Below are 22,618 nucleotides of genomic sequence, written 5' to 3' on the forward strand. Positions count from 1 at the left end.
TAAATTGGTCATCTCTATATTTTAGAATTAAAATATAATTATGAGATAAAACACTTTTGTGAGAATAAAAATAGAAAAATAAAAATTTACTGAAAGAGAACACAACATTTGGTAGTGAAGTTAGATTTCTTTTCAATGCTATCTCTCAGAAAAGCATCAGCATTAATGAAGAAGCAGATACTTATTCCTGGATTTCTCTCACTGGCTACCCAAGGACAAAATTCATGGAACATGTTTTCCTCTTAAAGATTTCTGAAGGTTCTTGTTAATTAGTGCATAATAGACTCCGTATTTAAGAGTACATCCCTAATTCAGGGGGTAACTATATTCAGAAAAAAATTACTTGCAGGTACTATATAGATTCTTTAGTTGATTCTGATTTTAACATAATTCTTAGAAAATTCCTCACTTTGCAGCTAAGAAACAGTTTAAAATCAACCATGGGGAGGGAAGAGGAAGGAAGAAAGAAAAAAGAAATCAACCAGTACAGTGGTATCTTCTAGGCTTAAGCTACCGTTCTCACAATTAGTATCTGTTCCAGATCCTTACATGCTTTTCTTTGATTATCTGGGATCAAAACAGTCTGCCTCTTGGACATCCTCAAAATTGGGCTGGGACTAGTAGTTTGTTTTCAGCCTATGACCTGAATTGGACTAAGCCAAGCACCCAGGGTCATGCAACAAAGAACTGAATTATGTGATTTGTTCTACTCCCTCCTGCAAAGTAGCACTTTTGTACAAGGTATGTGCAAACAGGCACATGTATGTGCACATGCGCGTGCACACACACACACACACACACACAGCTTTATATGACATTAGCAATAAGTATCTACGGTTTAGACTAGACAGAGAATTATGAATGGGATGCCAAAACATTTTCCTAAAGATTGTATTCTAGAAGATATATTAAGTAAACCAACTTTAAATCTTGAGATTATGTCCAGCACTCAGAAGGTTCATCCGCAGTTCATGAAAGAGTCTTTTGTATTTGAACATGCTATTTGCTTTATAAACTTAGTGCATGGAAAACATGCCTTTTCTTTCTGCAAACTTAGAAGTTTGGCATTTAGAAAGAACCCCCTATATTTTTATATTTCAACATTATGGTATATTTATTTTCTTCTCCTTTTTTTTGTTGTTTGTTTTATTTTTATTTTATTATTATTTTTTTTGGAGATAGCGTCTCACTCTGTTACCCAGGCTGGAGTGCAGTGGCACAATCATGGCCCACTGCAGCCTCGACCTCCTGGTCTCAGGTGATTCTCCCACCTCAGCCTCTTGAGTAGGTGAAACCACAAATGTGTACCATTATGCCTGCCTCATTTTTGTATTTTTTGTAGAGACGGGGTTTTGCCAAGTTGCCCAGGCTGGTCTCAAACTCCTGGGATCAAAGAATCCACCTGCCTTGGCCTCTCAAAGTGTGGGATTATGCGCGTGAGCCACCGCACCCGGCCATTATGGTATATTTCTAAATTAGAGTTTTATTATCGAGGGTGTAAAATAGTTCTTAAGTGGTTTAACACACCCATCCCCATATTTAAATCTGAAAGATCAATCTTTAAGTCAAATCAGAATTTAATATGGTTTTGGTCCACTACTGGTGAGGTCACAGAAAACCTTCTGCTTTTTTAATCACACAAAAAGTGAAGTGTCATCTATAATTCAAGCTGAAAAGGAACTAGGTCTGTCAAAAAGATAATTTTTTAAAAATAGAGATGGGGGTTCAATATGTTGTCCAAGATGGTCTTGAACTCCTGGGCTCAAGCAATCCTCCCACCTTGGCCTCTCAAAGTACTAGGATTATAAGCGTGAGCCACCATGCTCAGCCACAAAGATGATTTTTAAATGCAGGCAATTTATTCATGCAATTCAAATTAATACTTACTAAAATTATTTAAATCAATGAGAAGCTACATAGTAAGATTTTTGTTTTTGTTTTTGTTTTTGAGACGGTTTCACTCTTGTTGCCCAGGCTGGAGTGCAATGGCGCGATCTCGGCTCACCGCAACCTCTGCCTCCCTGGTTCAAGCGATTCTCCTGCCTCAGCCTCCCGAGTAGCTGGGATTACAGGCATGCGCCACCACGCCCAGCTAATTTTGTATTTTTAGTAGAGATGGGGTTTTTCCATGTTGGTCAGGCTGGTCTTGACCTCCTGACCTCATGATCTGCCCGCCTTGGCCTCCCAAAGTGCTGGGATTACAGGTGTGAGCCACCGCACCTGGCCCGTAAGTTTTTTTTTTTTTTTCCTACTTACTGATAGTCTGTGAATACTGACAAGATTAGCAACAGGATGTTTACCCTTTAAATTATTTTTAGAACTTCTGATCTAAACCTTGGCTATATCTTTTATCTTTCCATTTTACATGACCTTAAAATCCAATCTCTATTCAGTGACTAACAGAATTACATGAAATGACTTTAACAGCAAGACATAAACAATACCATTCTACAATTACAATTCTGGAGAGCAAACTGAAGTAGCTGAGCAAACTTACTGGAACCAGTTTCCAAAACCATTTGGAAGGAGACTTCAGAGGAAGCAGCGGGAAAAAAGGGGAAAGCAAAAGGTAAAGGGAAAATTCATCAGAATTATCTTCAATTAACAAATTATAGTAAAGCTTCTGATAGTGGAGTTCCAAGTTTATAGTTCTCATAACATTTCATATGTTAATAAATACTTTAGTTAAAAATACATAAGTTCCTAATGATAAAGACCACTATCTTCTCCTGTCTCTCTCCTCTCCCCATACAGATATTCATTGTAGGATACCTAGAATATGCTGTATACTTTAGCAGCAAAAAACTTTATTTCTGAGTTTTGGAATCATATGTCATATTAAAAAATAAATCTATGTCACAAAAGGGAAGTAAAAATATTCTACAGCTAGGTTTGCAATCATAATTCTTAGGTATTAGTAGACTGTGTCTGACAAGGCAATATTCCCCAAAAAGCAAAGTAGACAGATAATTTCAATAAAAACAAGTATAAAGCAAATAATAATATAGTAGAATATATCAAGATGATCATTTCCTTCACTATATAAAAAGTTTCTTTTAATTAATGGAAAAAAACCTAGTTGGCAATTGTTACCAGTTAAGATTTTTGTGTCTAAAGCAAGTAACTACTCACACAAAGAGAATATAAATGTTATTAAATTTACTATCTAGGGCTGTCCTAAAGAATCTAATTTTCTTCTTTAAAAAAATGAATATAATAAACCCATAATTTCAGATAACATGAATTAATCATTTGTGTTTGTTTATCTTTGTATCTGCTAAAACAGCTTCTGGCTCTGAATAAATGTTTGTTGAAGTGAACCAAAGTAAATAGAATCTGAGTTAAAATTCATACCCAAAATTAAAATTCATATCCAAAATTTTTATGTAGAAAGTTTTTCCGTATAAACAGAAAAATAATATAAATAAGGTATTTTCAAGAACTTTAAGAATTAGAAAAATGTCACCTGAAGAATCAGAAACATACCAGCTTCCTATATATAAACAACATTTCCAATAAATTTTTCTTATAGCACCAGGAAGAATAGCCTCAATAATTTTGTGGAATGTATTTTAATCTCCCATTTAACTGAACGTTTTTGGCAGCTGCAGTTATAATAGCCACAAAAAGTACAAGAGCAGGACCAAAGAGCAGGAAGCCACTGAAAACGTGTCAGGGTTTCCAATTTGTAACAGAAATTTTAAAAACAAGGATTTTTTTGTTTTCTAGACTAGAAGAACCCATTAAATAGAAAATGGTGATAACAAGAAATTATTGTGGACTATTCCTAACAGCAGGTGTATAAAGAAGTCTCTAACGGTAAAACTTATTCCATATTTCTTGTAAAATATGCAATAATTGGATTTTGTTACTAATTCAGACTGCTCTGGCCTTTCTCTTGGCCCTCCATTGATCTAAACTGGTAACAGCAATCTTCTTGGCGGAAAAAGGAAACCCACAGATTGGCTGTGTGAAGGAAATTTAACTAAAGAGTAAATGTACTAAAAGAACAAATAAATATACTATGCATACTTATGTACGTATGCTTCAAAAAGCTCAAATACATAGCATAAGTTCCTTGCTGAAGAATAACTCCATTTCTGAAGTGATCAGCAACTATCCTTTTGGTTTTCAGGGAAGAATTAGGCAAACTGCAACATCAAATCCTGTTTTAAGATGTAAATAACCATGAGGACAAAGGTTTTTTGATTTTTTTTTCTTTTTATCAGGACCACCAGGCAAGAAACAAAGGGTTTTTTAAAACCCATGGATAACAGGTGAAAAAACTTTTATTAAGTTTCCACCGACAAAGGGGCCAACCTAGGCAGTCCAGATTTTCTGGAATAGTTCTAATTTCAAGTATTCCTTTCAATTGCCTTTATAATACATGTTTGGCTCACCCTAAATTTTGGCTAGTTGTTTTAGGACTTGCCATTAATACTCTCCAAATAATACTCTTCCTCTGGGTATCTACAACATTCTGGCAAGGTAGGATAATTCCTGAACTACTTCTAGGTGCTCTCAGGCCGTTCCAGGAGGATATTGGTTTGGTGTGGTCTTTATTGGAGACCTCAAAGAGTTGGGGTCCTTCGGGGAGTTAATCATGGTTGTGACTTGTTACTGCATGACTTGTTAACTTGTTAGATTTAATCTTTTTTTTTTTATTTTTTTGAGACAGTCTCCCTCTGTCAACCAGGGTAGAGGGCAGCAGAGCTATCTCAGCTCACTGCAACCTCCGCCTCCCAGGTTCAAGCAATTCTCCCACCTCAGCCTCCCTAGTAGCTGGGACAACAGGCATGCACCACCATGCTTGGCTAATATTTGTATTTTTTGGTAGAGACGGGGTTTCACCATGTTGGCCAGGCTGGTCTTGAGCTCCTGACCTCAAGTGAACCTCCCACCTAGGCCTCCCCAAGTGCTGGGATTACAAGTGTGAGCCACCACGCCCAGCCATTAGACTTAATCTCCTAGCTGTTGTAGATCCAAAAGTTATGTCGAATCGCTGATGGAATATAAAATGGTACAAGCTCTTTTGGAGGGGATTTCGTCAACATTTAACAAAACTACATACAGTATGCATTTACCCTTCAATCTAGCAGTCCAACTTCTAGGAAATTTACCTTGAAAATACATATCCAAAATACAAAAGGCCACATATAACAGTATTCTGTGCAGGACAATTTGCAATAGCAAGATACTGGAAACTACTTAAATGCCTACACATAGGTACATAGTTGAAGAAACTATGGCACATATTCACAAGGGAGCACTATGCTGCTTTAAGAAATAATGACTGGCCAGGCACAGTAGCTCACACCTGTAATCCCAGCACTTTGGGAGGCCAAGGCGGGTAGATCACGAGGTCAGGAGGTCGAGACCAGCCTGGCCAACATGGCAAAACCCCGTGTCTACTAAAAAAATGCAAAGATTAGCCAGGTGTGGTGGCGCTCGCCTGTAGTCCCAGTTACTTGGGAGGCTGAGGCAGAAGAATCGCTTGAACCTGGGAGGCAGAGGTTGCAGTGAGCCAAGATCGCACCATTGCACTCCAGCCTGGGTGGCAGAGCAAGACTCTGTCTCAAACAAAAAAAAAAAGAAAGAAAGAAAGAAAGAAAGAATGATCTCTAGGGACCGTATGGAGTAATTTCCAGGATATACAGTTACTGAAAAGAGCAAACTGCAAAAGAATAAATATGTTATGTTTTGTGCTAGAAAGGAGGAGAAACAAACATGCACATACGTGCTTGGTCCATTTAGAAGGGCTGGCAGGGAGTACGTGTGGAATAAGTAAGGGGTAGAAGAGATAGGGGAGGGAGTGATACTTCTCTGAGTATACCATTTATATAGTTCTGATTTTTGGAATTATGTCCATGTTCTACATATTCAAAAAACAAAAGTTAACAAGGATGGTGTCAAAAAAGATCGCTAAAATGGAACGAATACAGAAACCAATTAACACAAATCTATTTCAAAGGAATAATATAACCACAATGAAGGCGGGGGCAGAGGGAAACAACTTAAGAACACGGTACTTTGACTATATACTATTAGTGTAAAAAAAAAATTGCAAACAAATCTTAAACTCTTCTTAGTAGGTTTTTAAATTTATTTATTTATTTATTTTTTTGAGACAGAGTCTCACTCTGTCACCTAGGCTGGAGTACACTGGCACGATCTCGGCTCACTGCAACCTCCGCCTCCCGGGCTCAAGCAATTCTCCTGCCTCAGCCTCCCAAGTAGCTGGGATTACGGGCGCATGCCAACACACCTGGCTAATTTTTGTATTTTTGGTAGAGACGGGGTTTCACCATGTTGGCCAGGCTGGTCTCGAACTTCTGACCTCAAGTGATCCACCCGCCTCGGCCTCCCAAAGTGCGGGGATTATAGGCTTGAGCCACCATGCCCGGCCAGTAGGTTTATTTTTCATATTGGTATGAGTATAGCAATTCTGAAAGTATTGTATATGTATTGTAGGACTGAGCAAATAAGTAAAATATATTAATGCTGTTGGAAGCCTGAGTTCTCACTGTGGAAGGAGAAGTCCCGCATGGAATAGGGGAAGCCAGGAAGAACTCTGTGGAGTTTGATTGGAATTGGAGGTTTATATATGAACTCATGTTTGTGTATTTTTAAAATTTTATTTCTGAACTCTGTCTACTGAAATAGGGCCTAGAAGTAATGATATTCCTGTAGCAATGAGCCACTTAGTGCCCAGATTTTACAGTTGCTAAATACTGTTTTCCATAAAAAAGAATTAAGACTTATTGAAGAAAAGGCTGATTTTAGGATTATGGCAAGGAAACTACAAAATGAATCTGAAACATCTTGTTGAGCCAGAAATTAAATAAGGAGGGGCAAAAAAAAAAAAAGAGATGGATGAATGGGGGCATATCAAAAGCACAGGAGTCAGTCTGAAGGGACTCCCGTTGGCCAAATCTAAGACCATTTGAGCATCAAAATAAAGAAATAGCTAATTTTAGGTCAAGGAAGAACAAGATGAGCCTGGAGCATTCTGTAGTGCCAGAAAGTAAGGAAGTGTTCAAAAAACAAAAGGATTGGGGCATATCCAAGAGATACCAAAGCCAACCCCAAAAAGCTCTCAGTGGCTGATGCTGTAAAATTTTGAGCAACAAAATAAACAACGCAGTATTAGATTGTAACTCAAAGCATAAACTATTAAGTATACAATGAGTCCATACTGATATAAATAAATGACTGAATATAAAAAATAAATGGGGAAGAAGACACAAATCTTCCTTACAGAAGAATCCCCAATAGTATATGCAAGTATTCTCCCTTTCAGGGAGTGAGCTTAATTTCCCTCCTTTGGAGTGCAGGATGGAGGTGGTGACCCACTTCCAAAAATAAGAAGGGAAAACCAGTAAATTTATAATGGAGAAACCTGACAAACACTACCTTAACCAAGGGATCATGGTTAATATCACTAGTGATAAATCATGTTCTTATCATGTACCCCGTAATACAATATATGATATGATATATGACCTCTCTGGTAGTCTTCTCAAAAAACCTGTAACTACAGTCTAACCATGAGAAATATCAGACAAACCCAAATTGAAGAACACTACAAAACACCTGACAAATATTTAAAAAGGACATCAGTGGAAAACCAGTAGAATCTAAATAAAGTTTGTAGTGTACTCAATAATAATGTACCAATGTTACTTTCTTACTGTTCACAAATGGGCTCCAATTACGTAAGATGTTAACATTAGAGAAAACTGGGTGAAGCTGTACTATCTTTGAAACTTTCCTGTAAATCTAAAATAATTCTGTAATAATTTTAAAAGTAAATACATAAGGACAAAAACTGATTATAACCCATTATATATCCATTAGCTCATTCAGATAGTAGAGAAATGTTATATAGACAGGTAGATGGGTGGAAGAAGAAAAACTTGCTTATAACAGAATGCTAACTAATAAATATGGAATAAATGAAGGGGTTAGAAAATTATAAATTTGTGACTATCATAGTAAAATTAATTCAGGTAGGTATATTCAATGAATGCTAAATCTAGGATGAGGGGAAGCTTTCAAGAAAGACAGTCTATTTACAGTGGTAGAGTAACTCCTCTCAAATTACCTATTACAAACGGAAACATAATATAGCTGTCCCCCTCTTATCCATAGTTTTGTATCTGCAGTTATTCACAGTCACTGTCTGAAAATGAATGAAAAATTCCAGAAATAAACAACTCATAAGTTTTAAATTGCATGCTGTTCTGAGGAGCGTGATGAAACCACATGCTGTCCTATTCCATCCAGTCTGGGAAGGGAATCATACCTCTGTCCAGCATTCCATGCTGTATATGCTACCTGCCCATTACTGTACAGGAAAAAACAAAGTGTAGATACAGTACTATCTGAGGTTTCAGGTATGCACTGGGGGTCTTGGAACATATCCTCTGAGGATAAAAGAGGACTAATGTAACCCTGTAGTCAAGAAACCAGAGAATATCTTAACCAACTGATCAAAATGAACATTATCTAGCAGGGGTAAATGGATATCATGTGCCTCTGGATATTACATTGTGATAAGGACACAATTTACAAAGCATTCTAGCCTGAAAAGCACAACCTTCATCTAATAATGAGGAAATATTAGAAAAAGCCAAATTGAGAAGTATTCTATTAAAATAGCCTGATTCTTTAAAAATATCAAGGCCACGAAGAAAAGAAAAGCTAAAGAACTGCTTCAGTTTAAAGAAGACTAGGGATATGACAGTGAAATAAATTAATGATAAAATGGGAACATAAATGATACAGTATTATACTGACATTAAATTACCTGTACTGTCGTTATGGAAATGAATTGCCTTCTTCTTAGGAAATATATATTGAAGTATTAAGGGGTAAAGGGGGCATGATATATGCAACCTTCTTTGAAATGTGGTAGAACAATTTACGTGTGTGTGTGTGTGTGTGTGTGTGTGTGTGTGTAGAGCGAGAGAGAGAGAGAGGGAGACAGAATGATAAAGGAAATGTGGCAAACTGTTGAAAAACTGATGAATCTGAACAGAGTTTGAGAATTCTTTTTACTATTCCTGCAACTTTTTGTAAGGGTGTAATTATTTCAAAATAAAATAAAAGTTCTTTAAAAGTTATATTAGATCTATACCAATCCAAGTCTTTATAGGGTCTTGTGTCCAAATGCACAAGACTATTAATTTATAAAACTGTTAGAGAAATCTAATGGTTATCATACTCTTAGGTAAAGATTAAAACCATGGTACCATCTCTGAATTCAAAAAAAATGTTTAAAATGCCAAGTTCTCTTAACTATAATAAATGAGTTAATAATAGAACAGGGACGTACTCTAGGTTGTTGTGTTTCCTGTAAGGGCAAGTAAATTATTATGAAAGAGAAAAGGTATGTTGATATTAGGGATAAAAAAAAGAAATGGCTACGTGTGGTGGCTTACGCCTGTAATCCCAGCACTCTGGGAGGCCGAGGCAGGTGGATCGCTGGAGGCCAAGAGTTTGAGACCAGCCTGGCCAACATGGTGAAACCCCATCCCTATTAATGTAAAAAACATTTTAAAAAAAAGAAGAAGAAGAAATGAATTAGCACTGACCACAGAGGACTACACATTGGCCAAAGGCCTGTAATCCCAGCACTTTGGAGGTCAAGGCAGGTGGATTGCTTGAGCTCAGGAGCTTGAGATCAGCCTGGGCAACATGGTGAGACCCTGACTCTACAAAAAGTAAAAAAAATTAGATGGGCATGGTGGCACATGCCTGTAGTCCCAAGTAGTTGGGAGGCTGAGGTGGGAGGATTGCTTGAGCCCAGGAGATCAAGGCTGCAGTGAGCCATGATCTCGCTACTTCATTCCAGCCTGGGCAATAGAGTGAGACCCTGTCTCCAAAAGAAAAAAAAAAAAAAAAAGAAGCAGGCTACATATGGATAGATTTATAATTATAAAACAGAATCTTAAGGGTAGGATTCAAAACAAAAATTATCTAATTTAGACAGGCTATGTCTTCACAGTTTGTTAACTAAAATAATGGTATAAAAGAAACCAAGGTAAATCTAAGAGTCAAATGAAATGATGTATCTGAGAATGATGTGCTATATTTGAACATTAAATGTTTTATATATTTATATACATATTAAATAGACAACTTAAGTACAAAATTATACGTTACAAATTACCGTTTTCTACATTGTGCACTGAAGAACACTATTTCTATGGGATGCTAGTAAAAGTCATTTATAAAACAGTTCAAAGATCAAAAATGTTTGGAAAATGGCTAAACAGTCTCTTTGACTGGGACTTTAATGTACTAAAATGGATTGCAACATTCTTAAAGGGGCATAGACTAGGCAGCATTTCCCAAATGTATTTTACTTCAGAGCCCTTCTCTCAAATAGTACTATTTGAAGAAACAGCATTTGAGGGAGAAAAAAGTGGGTTATAGTTTGTAATTGTTAAGGAATTTTAGTCAAGGGAGAAATTCATAAGGGCTGAAGTAATCAGGCAAAGAGGTATAAGCATTTACCTACTCTCTCACAGGGGGAAAGTGTAGTCTATATTGAGATACACCTTAAAGCGAAAAGCAATTAGAGCTCTGTGGATGTCTTTTCTCCAAAGGTAATTCCTTCACCTAATTCCTACTCCCTTGTAAAATACCTCACAAATATTTCTTTTTAAAAAGTAGCAAATGCCACATTAAGTAAACATGTATCTTTAATACTTTGAGAAACATTGGCTGGGGTGGTGTCTCATACCTATAATCCCAGCACTTTGGGAGGCCAAATCGGGGGATCACCTGAAGTCGGGAGCTCAAGACCAGCACATGGCAAAACCCCATCTCCACTAAAAATACACAAAAAATTAGGTGGGCATGGCAGTGCACGCCTGTAATCCCAGCTACTAGGGAGGCTGAGGCATGAGAATTGCTTGAACCCAGGAGGCCAAAGTTGCAGTGAGCCGAGATCATGCCTCTGCCCTCCAGCCTGGGTGATGGAGCAAGACTCCGTCTCAAAAAAAAAAAAAAAAAAAAATTTGAGAAACATTAAACTTCATTCTCTATATAGTTAGTATTAGAATACAAACTCATGAATTCATAGCTCTTTCAAAACTGATTCTGCCAAATTCATCCACTCAGTAATTCCCACATGTGCCTTCACTTGTGACTTAGTGTCACTACTTATATTGTTCCTTATGACCTAGTATCATGAAATCTACTAAGGCCCTGTTAAAGTCCCACATCCTCTAGAAGGTACTCCTAGATATTTCATGCATACAGTTAGCATAAATCTACTAGTAATATACATATAGAAGAGTCTATGATAACTATTTACTATTTTCGCCAACCTTTTGTTTTTGTCTCATGTTTACTAACACATCGAGAAGGGAAAAACTGAGCATCTTTTTAATTACAGAATTTAGAAACCATTTAATCCAACCTTCTAATTTTTACAGATTAAAAAAAAAAACAAACCCAAGGCCCAGAGAGGTCAAGTGCCTTCGTAAAGGTCATGAAGCTATTTAGTGGCAGAACTAGCCTGACTTTATGTGCAATACTCATTTTACCATAGTACTTTATACAAACTCTTCAAGAGAATGAATGTTGGACTTAATGTCATCTTGGCTATAAACTTCAGAAATCGTTCAAGTACGGCTTCCAGATTTAGCAAATAAATACAAGATGCTCACACAATACAAGACACCTGTGGAACTTATAAAAAAATTATTTGTTGTTTCTCTGGCATTCAAATTTAATTAGGCACCCTAATTTACAATCAAAAGAAGTATTAGAAGCAAAATGAGCAACTTGGAAAACAAAGAGAAAATAACATTAGTAAACTGTTTAAACAAAACATTTTCCTAGGACATGACACTATTTAAAATGCCTTTCTCTTAGGACACCACCCAATCCAATGATCAGAAATACATCATTGGAGGATCTAATACCCTAAAGAAATACCTTTGAAATCTTTCATTTCAGTCCAACCCTAATAATATATAGTACAAGTATCCTTCAACATGTGCATATAGTTTACCAAGAATATGGTTATAAAAAGATATTTCATAAAACAAATTCTACTGGACATCTGAGTTAAGAGTAGTTGGGCAAGGACAAAAGGTAAGATATGTTATTATTCAATACCACGGGCTTTGTCTATAGCTGGACAAGCAATAGGCAACAGGGCTAGGCTCCTGAGTACGCCTCACTAGAAAAGCTGACTGAAGTAGATGGAAAGAGTGGCAACTTCTTACCAACTGTATAGCAATAAGAAAGAGCAAGTCATTTTCTCTCTCATTTGTAAAAGAAGAAAAGGAGCATGAATTTTGCTTTTACAGAATTAAAAACCAAGAATGGAATGATAATATTTCCAGTCAAACCAAGTACACAGTTCAAATGCCAAAAATCCCATTGTTAGGTAACAGAGCAAGATTCCTTTCCCTAGTTTATTCTGTGATCGTGTGTTTCTTCATAATGACAACACCTGAACCTACAGTAAGATTATGTTAAATTAACCCTTATTTTCACAAACATTCAATTTTCAAAAACAATGGGGGGAAAAGGATAAAATTCATTTGAAAATGAAGGGGTAAATGCTATGTATGTGCTAAACTACAAGTGTATACTAATCAAATATTTAAAAATGAATTGCACAATCATTTCTTCATTCACTCAGTCACCCATTCACCAAATACTAGTTGTACAGTTAATACGTGCAACTGCATGGAGCTAAGTGCTGTGAAGAAGTAAAAGCCATGTAATACAACAATGTCTAGATTCCATACAGTTTTTCTTCAAGATCACTTTATTTGGTTGTTTGAAATACAAATGGCATTTTTTTCATTAAAAAAATGTTTCTTGGGCCCTCTGTCATCATATAAAATCCCCATTTGGTTCATAATGTGTATGCAATACTACAGAATTTAACCATTATATATAATACACAAGATTTCTATAGAGAAATTTCATTAGTGTTATAATTTAGAATGATGCCACTTCAACTTTATTACTGATAAAAAGCCAGGAGCAAAATTGAGGGGCAGGATTACACATATCTCCAAGGCAAAAGTTTCAGCTCCTATGATTATGAAAAAGAGAAACGGAAGGAAGCTGACAAGAAAAGACTGTGGGACGTAACAGGGAAGAGGCAAGGACAGAAATTGGCTGGAAGCAGGGAAATGAAACATAATCTGGGGTGATGGGGAAAAAGGAGAATTCCATTCCAATCTACCTTTAGGGTAAAGGACCTCAACAGAGTTAGAATGAAGGATTAAGCACAAATCGTATTTTCAGGAGCCAGTCAGTTAACCAAATGGGGGAAAGCATTGTGATCCCAAAATATCAAAATCAGACAAAATTGTACGTGTCCTCCACAAGATTTTTCTATTGAAGTTGATAAGAGACAGAACAGCTTCGCTTTTCCTTCCTTTTTCCCTTCTTTCTCTTTTTATGGAGAGATCAGTGAATAGTGGAATAAGAATAAGCTCAAAATAATGGAAGTACTGTGTAATAATGAAGAAACTTTAATCCAAATGGAGATTAAGGTTTCTGAATGATTACAATTTCTTATACCTCAATTCTAATACTATACAACATGTTTAAAGGGTTCCAATTACAATACATTTTAAAAGACGTAAGATATACTATATCATAGAAAATATGCTTTTGGTCTTAGCATATGACAAACACACAACTAAATTTTCAGAGAAGAAAATTCTAAGTCTGTTTGAGATTTTTAAAAGAATAAATCCATGTTAATGTTTCTTCTTTCTTCACAGAACAACCATACTGTACATTTCGGAATTCTGGGAAAATATATATATATGTGTGTATGTGTGTATATACACATATATACATGTGTGTATGTGTGTATATACACATATATACATATATGTATATATGTGTATATACACATATATACATATATGTATATGTGTATATACACATATATACATATATGTATATGTGTAGATATATACACATATACATATATGTATGCGTGCGTATATATACACATATATACATATATGTGTATATACATATATGTATATACATATGTGAGCGTGTGTAAATATACACATATACATACATATGTGTGTGTATATACACATATATACATATATGTGTATGTGTATATATACGCACATACATATATGTGCGTATATATACACACATATACGTATATGTGCGTGTATGCACACATACGTATATGTGTGTATATATACACACATATACGTATGTGTGTGTACATATACACACATATACGTGTGTGTGTATATACACATATGTGTGTATGTGTGTGCATATATATGTGTGTGTGTGTGTATATATATATATATATATTTTTTTTTTTTTTTTTTTGAGATGAAGTTTTGCTCTTATTGCCCAGGCTGGAGTGCAGTGGCATGATCTTGGCTCACTGCAACCTCTGCCTCCTGGGTTCAAGCGATTCTCCTGCCTCAGTCTCCTGAGTAGCTGGGACTACAAGCACCGGCCACCACGCCTGGCTAATTTTTTGTATTTTTAGTAGAGACAGGGTTTTACTATTTTGGGCAGGCTGGTCTCAAACTCCCAACCTCAGGTGATCCGCCCGTCGCAGCCTCCCAAAGTGCTGGGATTACAGGCGTGAGCCACCACGCCTGGCCCTATGTGTGTATATATATATATATATATATATATATATATATATTTTTGAGATGGAGTCTTGCTCTGTCCCCCAGGCTGGAGTGCAGTGGCATGATCTCGGCTCACTGCAACCTCCGCCTCCTGAGTTTAAGCGATTCTCCTGCCTCCTGAGTGGCTGGGATTACAGGTACACGCCACCATGCCCAGCTAATTTTTGTATTTTTAGTAGAGATGGGGCTTCATCATGTTTGTCAGGCTGGTCTTGAACTCCTGACCTCATGATCTGCCTGCCTTGGCCTCCCAAAGTGCTGGTATTACAGGCATGAGCCATCGCACCCAGTGAAATTCTGGGAATTTTGTTTTAAATGTTGGTCTTGCTGCATTGCATGTCATTATAAAGCCTGAACATTTAAAATTGTTTCCTTGTTGTTTTACACATTTTACCAAAGAAAGGCAAACTGTTATTTTTGACAAAAGAACCTCAGAACTTGAGTTCTAGTCATTAATATATTTTTTTACAAACACCATCATCCAATTAACCTTCATTTTGTACTTCTATTTACTTAGTGTTTACAGTATGGCTTTCTAGGGTACAGTTAACACCACTAAAAAATAATTTAATAAACACAATTAACATTTCCCAAAATAATACAAATATGTGAACATATATATATCTCATAAAGGCACCTTTTTGTTTTTGAAATAAATACCTTTTGACCTCCTGGAGCTTCAACTGTGTGATGTTCTTTCAGTTTTTGTTCTTGTTCCATTATGTCTTTCAAATGTTCATTTACCTTAAAATAAAAATATCAGTTTGAATTTTTATTCTTTTTTTGAATTTACATTCAAATATAACAATAAAATAACACACATTAAGATGCCTATAGTCAGAGCCCTGATGTCAAATATCAGTCTCACTCAAATAAAGAAAATTTCAGCTTCACAATCAGAAAAAAATAGTTTATGGGTACTTATTTGATATTCTAGAATTCATTAATTTATCAAATAGTTGTTGAGCAGACACTATATGTCAGGAACTGGTTGGAGCGCTAAGGGAAAAAAGGTACTCGGTAATGTCAGTTTTAATGCTTAGGAAGCAAACTAATATCAAGTAAAAATTTTACAATCTATTTTAGAACTAGTAAATGAAAGTTATTTTCCCTAAAATTAATGTTGTTGTTATCAATAAATAACACTGTGAATCAAGTTCTTAAGGTATGATTTCAGACATATCCATGATCATGGCAGAGTTTAGGGCAGTCATAATGCCACAGTTAAAACACATGCAAAATTTCTGCATATGAAAACTTTTTGAGGAGAGAGCTTAATTTCTCTCTCATCAGATTATTCAAGCAGTCCATAATCCAAAAACAGTTTAAAAAAAAAAAAAAAAAGTCTACATGGTGCATAAATTATTTCTTGAGAAGACTTTAGATAATTTTTGGTTTTGAGTTAATGATTTTAAGGTCACTCTAGTAACAATCAACAAAAGTTCAAATTTATTAATCATGGCACTGTAGAAAATATTAATGCCATTAGCCACCAAAACTTTCAGTCCCTACTTTGTTTCTGGCACCTAAGAATTCCCTTTTCTTCCTTTAAACTCAACTCTGCAGTATAAACTTTTCTAATTATATTTATCAAGCATTTTTAGGTGTTCCTAACAGGAAGAGTTGTAGTTTTAGTGTGACATGTTGACAAAATCATTCATATCTTCTTCTTCTTTTTTTTTTTTTTTTTTTTTGAGATGCAGTCTCACACTGTCGCCCAGGCTGGAGTGCAGTGGCACTGTGTCAGCTCACTGCAGCCTCCGTCTCCTGGGTTCAAGCAATTCTCCTGCCTCAACCTCCTGAGTAACTGGGATTACAGGCGCCCGCCATCATGCCTGGCTAATTTTTTAAATATTTCTAGTAGAGATGGGGTTTCACAATGTTGACCAGGCTGGTCTCAAACTCCTGACCTCAGGTGATCCACCCACCTCGGCCTCCCAAAGTGCTGGGATTAAAGGCATGAGCCACCATGCCCAGCCCCATATTTTCTATCATGGTAATACATTGTGTTACAAAGCAGTTTTATAACACCCATGTATCTTTAAGCATTTTGGTCTCTTTACCAATTCGGGGAGGGGAAGAAGACAGGACCAAATCCTGGGAAAGTTTATAATGTTTTCTATTTGTTTGTTTTGTAGTATTTTCATTCCCCACCCACCCACCCCTCCCCCCCACCCCCACCTTTTTTTTTTTTTTTTGGAAACACAGTCTCACTCTGTCAGCCAGGCTGGAGTGCAGTGGCGTGATCTCGACTTACTACAACCTTTGTCTCCTGGGCTCAAGCAATCCTCCTGTCTCGGCCTCTCGAATAGCTGGGACCACAGGCATGCACCACCATGCCTAGCTAATTTTTGTTTTTTGTTTTGTTTTTGGTAGAGACAAGGTTTCACCTTGTTTCCCAGATTGGTCTTAAACTCCTGGACTCAAGCAATCCACCTGCCTCAGCCTCCGAAAGTCTTGGGATTACAGATGTGAGCCACCAGACCCAGCCTCATTCCCTTTAAGTTAAAAAACAAACACTTTCTAATTCATTGTCAGGTAGTCGTAATTGATCTGCCAGTTTGGAAATATCCTTGTTTTTATTTTTTTCCCCACTGAGGAAATACCTTCATTTTTAAAGAGGTTTTTATCTGATTCTGTCCAAAAAGCAAAGTGGTCACAAATTAACATTTTAAACCACCATTCACTCATGTATGTGCACATTCAACAGATATCTACTGAACGCCAGTTATGTGCCAGATACTGTATTAAGAGGCTAGGTATACAATGGACTACAAAGCCAAAGTGATTCCTGTCCTCATGAAGCAGGGGAGATAGAACAACAACAAAAACCATTTGTAAATGCTATAAATACATTAAAATGTGAGTAGAAAATAATGGGAGCAGGAAGATCTACTTTAGAAAAGATGGTTACATCAGACAAGGCCTTCGCTTTGGTCTAAATGTTTGCCCCCCAGAGTTCATATTTGAAACTTAATCCCCAATGTGTTAATATTAAGAGGTGTAGCCTTTCGGGGCATGATTAAGTCATGAGGCTCTGCCATTGCATATGGGGTTGGTTCCTTTATAAAGGGGGTTGAAGGAGCACAGTGGCCCTTTCGGCCACGTGAGGACACAACAAGAAGCTGCCATTCTGAAGCAGAGAGCAAGTCCTGACCAAAAACTGAATCTGCTGGCACCTTGATCTGGGAATTCCCAGCTTTCAGAACTATGAGCAATGAATTTCTGCTGTTTATAAATTACCTAGGCTAAGGCATTTTGTTATAGCAACCCAAACAGACTAAGACAATTTCTTTAAGAAGTAACTTTAAGCTGAGATCTTAAAGAGAACAAGCTGCTTATGGAAAAAGTAGAGGAAAGAGCATTCCAGAGACAGAATGAAAAACATAAGCAAAAGCCCTGTGGTAGGAAAGATACTTGCGTGTTTAAGTAACAGAATGACACAGTGAACCCAAAGAAGTCACAAAATGAGATATGAAACAGAGGTAGAGCCAAATAATATAAGGTTAATATATTCATGATTTTTGTGTACCTCTGCATGATTCAATCATTCAATATAATCTTGTCTTCTGTGATTTTGCTTTTTTAAGTTTAAATTCATTTTAGCCACTATGCTGGTAATTATTTTAGCCATGTTATTGCCATTTTTCTTTGGTAGGTTTTTTTATACTTGTGGATGCATTATCCAGGAAAAAAGGCAACTGGGTTAGGACGAGCCAAAACAAGAGCCAGAAGGAGAAAACATACACTAAATCTGAGAGGCAAGGGTGAAGTCATAATGCGAGAATAAAAAATAATGCTGGGGCTGGTAGAATGGATCAAGGGAAAAAATACACTGCAGTTCAGGCTGAATCAAATTGTTTTAAACCTAATTTGAAAATGGAATGAGGTGGATATGACTGCATAAAGGTGCTGAACATTCCTAGTTAAGTGATTTCCTTAATTTTGTGTAGATTTCCAAAGTTCTAAAGTGCCTAGCTTAATTCAATGGCTTAAACTGTCTCTTCTCTTTATTAGTTTAGTGTTTATTAAATATAATCTCTTTGTCACTGTGCTGGTCTAGATACTAAAACTGAAAAGAAGAAAGAAGGTCATCGTAGGCACTAGAAATAAAAAGTTCATTGTACCTATCCTCATATAGACTATTCTAGTTAGGAAGACAGATTTTAAAAAATTAAATAATTAAGAAAAGTAATTAGTCTGAAAAGTGCTATGAAAGAAAAAAAGTAGAGTGTTAGAGTATAGAAAACAAGGGGTTGATAGAGGCACTTCATTTAGATAAGGTTGTCAGGAAAAAGTGCTATCCAAGCTGACGGAGAGCAGAAGCACCAAGCCATGCAGAAAGCTGGGAGCTGAGCTGCCCAGGAACAGGAAACATGAGATTCAACGGTTCAGAGGTAAGAAAGGGCATATAGCGGGAATGAAGTCAAAGAAGTGAAAAAGGGGAACAGTGGCCATGAGCCTATTATGGAGTACACAGGGTCAGGTTAGGTGGTACCTTGCAGGCCACGATAAATTTTACATTTTATTTTAAGGGTAAAGTGAAGTCACTGAAGAGTTTTGAGCAAAAGAATGGCATGATCCAAGCTGCACTATAAAAAGATACTTGTAGAATTCTGGTTCTGGTAATAGTGGAATAGCATGCATCACACTAATCCCCGCAGAGAGCAATTATAAACTCTGGACAAAATATATAAAGCATCTGTTGGAGGTACTGGTGAGCAACCAAGAGCAAGTAGAAGCAAGAAAGAATTCAACTTTGGAAAGAAAGAAACACACTGAGTGAAATCCATGTTTATATGGCCTTACCCTCAATTCAACAGTGCACTGTGACTAGAACTCAAGGAGAAAACTGTAGTCTGGTTGGCAGGAGGAATCAAGGGAAATCTGGCACCGCTAGAGTAGCTGGATACTGAGGAGGAATATTCTAGGAAGGGTAATGGGGGAGGCCCAAAATCTGCATATAAACTTCCCTCAACTCTTGGCTGAGCCCTGGACTGTGCATGTGTAGGAAAGATTCTAAGAAGTGCAGGGAGAAAAAACTGCTGAGAAGCCAAAGAAACTGCCACCACAGGGGAGACAGAGTTTGTTGTTCAAATCCCACCAAGTAGAGGAGGGCTTGGTAAACACCTTGGGTTTTCCACTGAAACTTCAAAAAGGTGGTTCATGCTTTAGAAGTAAAGATTGAGTTTAAATTAAGGACAGAAAAATATTGATTGTATTTGCTTTTTTGACCAACTCAGGAACAATTTCAGGTTAGGAATGGGTATGGGAGAGAGAGATAAGAGCAGGCTAAAGAAATAGCAAACAACTCTTGAGAGAGTCTGTTGTATGGAGAAATAGGGTTGTATTTGGATGGGGAAGTTTTGTTTCTTAGGATGGAAGACACTAGAGCAAGTCTGTTTTTTGGTTTTTTTTTTGAGATGGAGTTTTGCTTTGTTGCCCAGGTTGGTGTGCAGTGGTGCAATCTCGAGTCACTGCAACCTCCACCTACCAGGTTCAAGTGGTTCTCCTGTCTCAGCCTCCCAAGTAGCTGGGACTACAGGCGCATGCCACCACGCCCAGCTAATTTCTGTATTTTTAGTAGAGACAGGGTTTCGCCATGTTGGTCAGGCTGGTCTCGGACTCCTGACCTGAAATGATCCATCCGCCTCAGCCTCCCAAAGTAGTGGGATTAGAGACGTGAGTTGCCGCCCCCAGCCTCCAAGTCTGTATTCTTCTTTTTTTTTTTTTTTTTTTTTGAGATGGAGTCTCGCTCTGTCACCCAGGCTGGAGTGCCGTGGCGCCATCTCGGCGCACAGCAACCTCCACCTCCCAGGTTCAAGCAATTCTCCTGCCTCAGCCTCCCAAGTAGCTGGGATTACAGGCGCCCACCACCACACCCAGCTAATTACTATATTTTCAGAACGGGGTTTCACCATGTTGGCCAGGCTAGTCTTGAACTCTCAACCTCAGGTGATCCGCCTGCCTGGGCCTCCCAAAGTGCTGAGATTACAGGCGTGAGCCACCACGCCTGGCCCAAATCTGTATTCTTATAAGAATGATCCAATAGACAGGAAGAGTCAGACAATGTGGGAGTGAACAAATAACAGTGTGGTCCCAAACCAGCAGCATTAGTATCACCTGGAGCTTGTTAGAAATGCAGACTCTCCTGCTTCACCCTAGACACCTCCTCATTCAGATCAGCCATTTTAACACATTCCCAGGTTCTATGGTTTGAATATTTGCCCCCCTCTGAAATTCATGTTGAAACTTAATCTCCACTGTGGCAGTACTGAAAGGTGGGACCTTTAAGAGGTGATTGGGTTATGAGAGCAGACCCAATTCACAGATCAATGGATCAACGGGCTATCACTAGCAGCTTTGTAAGACGGGGAAGACAGACCTGAGCTAACATGCTCAGACATGTGATGACGCCCTGTGCTGCCTCAGGACTCTGCAGGGTCCCCACTTAGCAGGAAGCTCTCACCAGTGGCCTCTTCACTTGGGATTTCTTAGCCTCCATAGCTATAAGAAATAAATTCCTTTTCATTATAAATCACCCAGTTTCAGGTATTCTGTTATTATTATTATTATTATTATTTTGAGAGGATCTCGCTCTGTCACCCAGGCTGGAGTGCACTGGCGCGATCTCGGCTCACTGCAACCTCCGCCTCCCAGGTTCAAGTGATTCTCCTGCCTCAGCCTCCCGAGTAGCTGGGATTACCGGCATCTGCCACCATGCTCAGCTAATGTTTGTATTTTTAGTAGAGACGGGGTTTCGCCATGTTGGCCAGGCTGGTCTTGAACTCCTGACCTCCCACCTGCCTTGGCCTCCCAAAGTGCTGGGATTACAGGCGTGAGCCACTGCGCCCGGCTCAGGTATTCTGTTACAAGAAGAAAATGGACTAATACACCAGGTAATTCTTATGTACATTAAAAAGTAAGACCTGAAGTACAGGACCAATGACCACAAAAAAGGGAAGAAAGTTCTAGAGCAAGTAGTAGAAAACTCACGTTTGATGTGAAGGGGGAAATTCTTCATTGTAACAGTAGGACAAAAGAAAGGCAATGAGTGCGATCCAAAACTGTTTACAGATTTGCTAGTATAAAGGGAAGATAATTCCCACCTAAAGCCTTCCCATCTCTGGTCTCAAGAAAAGATAAGGCAAATTTAGCTGACAGTAGTAGTAGGAAAGGGTTACAGAAGGTCCGAGAATTAGAGGAAAATGGGTAACACAGTTGTCATGAAACATGAGAAAGCAAACTTAGGGACACATTTGTTGGACTGGCAGTGGAAGTTTGTGCTTATGAACTTAAAGTGAAACCAACTTCCTTGTGTAAATTTCTCCAGCAATATTTGCCTCTGCAAATGCAGGTTAGAAATAAAATGGGTAACTAAGCTAAACCATCTGAGCTGTTACCAAATGAGTAACAGGGAGGGAAGGGGAGACATAAGAACTGAGAGTACTTATAAAAATCTAAGTTCAAGATGGACAAATATGAAGTCCAATAAGATTGTGAGAAATTAATAGGCTCAATAGTTTATAAGTCATAATGAGGTTGAACATTTTAAAAATTATTATTTAAAGCAAGTGGGTTAGGAAGATAGAAGAAACTGTTCAAGAATGGGAAGTCTGTAATGGGATGTGAAGGTTGCACAGTTTCTCAAGATGAATAGGTCTAGAATGTGACTGTGATTTTCTACAGCTGAGGAGGAGTCAGGGAAAGATTACTAAAGATGAAGAAATAAAGGAACTCCAGAGGCAAAGTATTAAGCAGTCCTTCTACAATGATACTGATATTACGGATAATGAAGATAGCTGTAATAGTGTTTTTTACATTTAGCTTTTTATTACGAGCTTCATGCCAGCTTTCAAGAAAGGATACCTGGAGATATAACTTATTTTAAATCTGTTTAGTGCTTGTCTTCAGATAAGGTTTAATTTTCTTTTGGCTGGCAGTTGTAAATG

General features: G+C 37.6%; 1 protein-coding gene across 6 annotated transcripts in view; it reads right to left on the minus strand.

Annotated features, from left to right (window-relative positions):
• Positions 1–22,618, minus strand: part of CAMSAP2 (calmodulin regulated spectrin associated protein family member 2) — a 123,305-nt gene that overhangs the window by 29,623 nt on the left and 71,064 nt on the right. For 3 of the 6 annotated variants that reach the window (XM_055367928.2, XM_055367919.2, XM_019028498.4), the window contains 2 exons: positions 15,327–15,410; positions 2,498–2,530 (listed from right to left, as the gene is read on the minus strand). In XM_055367928.2, coding sequence (XP_055223903.2) covers positions 2,498–2,530; positions 15,327–15,410 — 117 coding nt within the window. The remainder of the gene's footprint in view (positions 1–2,497; positions 2,531–15,326; positions 15,411–22,618) is intronic. The other 3 variants (XM_055367933.2, XM_055367923.2, XM_019028506.4) reach the window with 1 other exon arrangement.

This window comes from Gorilla gorilla, chromosome 1 (assembly GCF_029281585.2).
Source record: "Gorilla gorilla gorilla isolate KB3781 chromosome 1, NHGRI_mGorGor1-v2.1_pri, whole genome shotgun sequence".
NCBI lineage: Eukaryota > Metazoa > Chordata > Mammalia > Primates > Hominidae > Gorilla > Gorilla gorilla.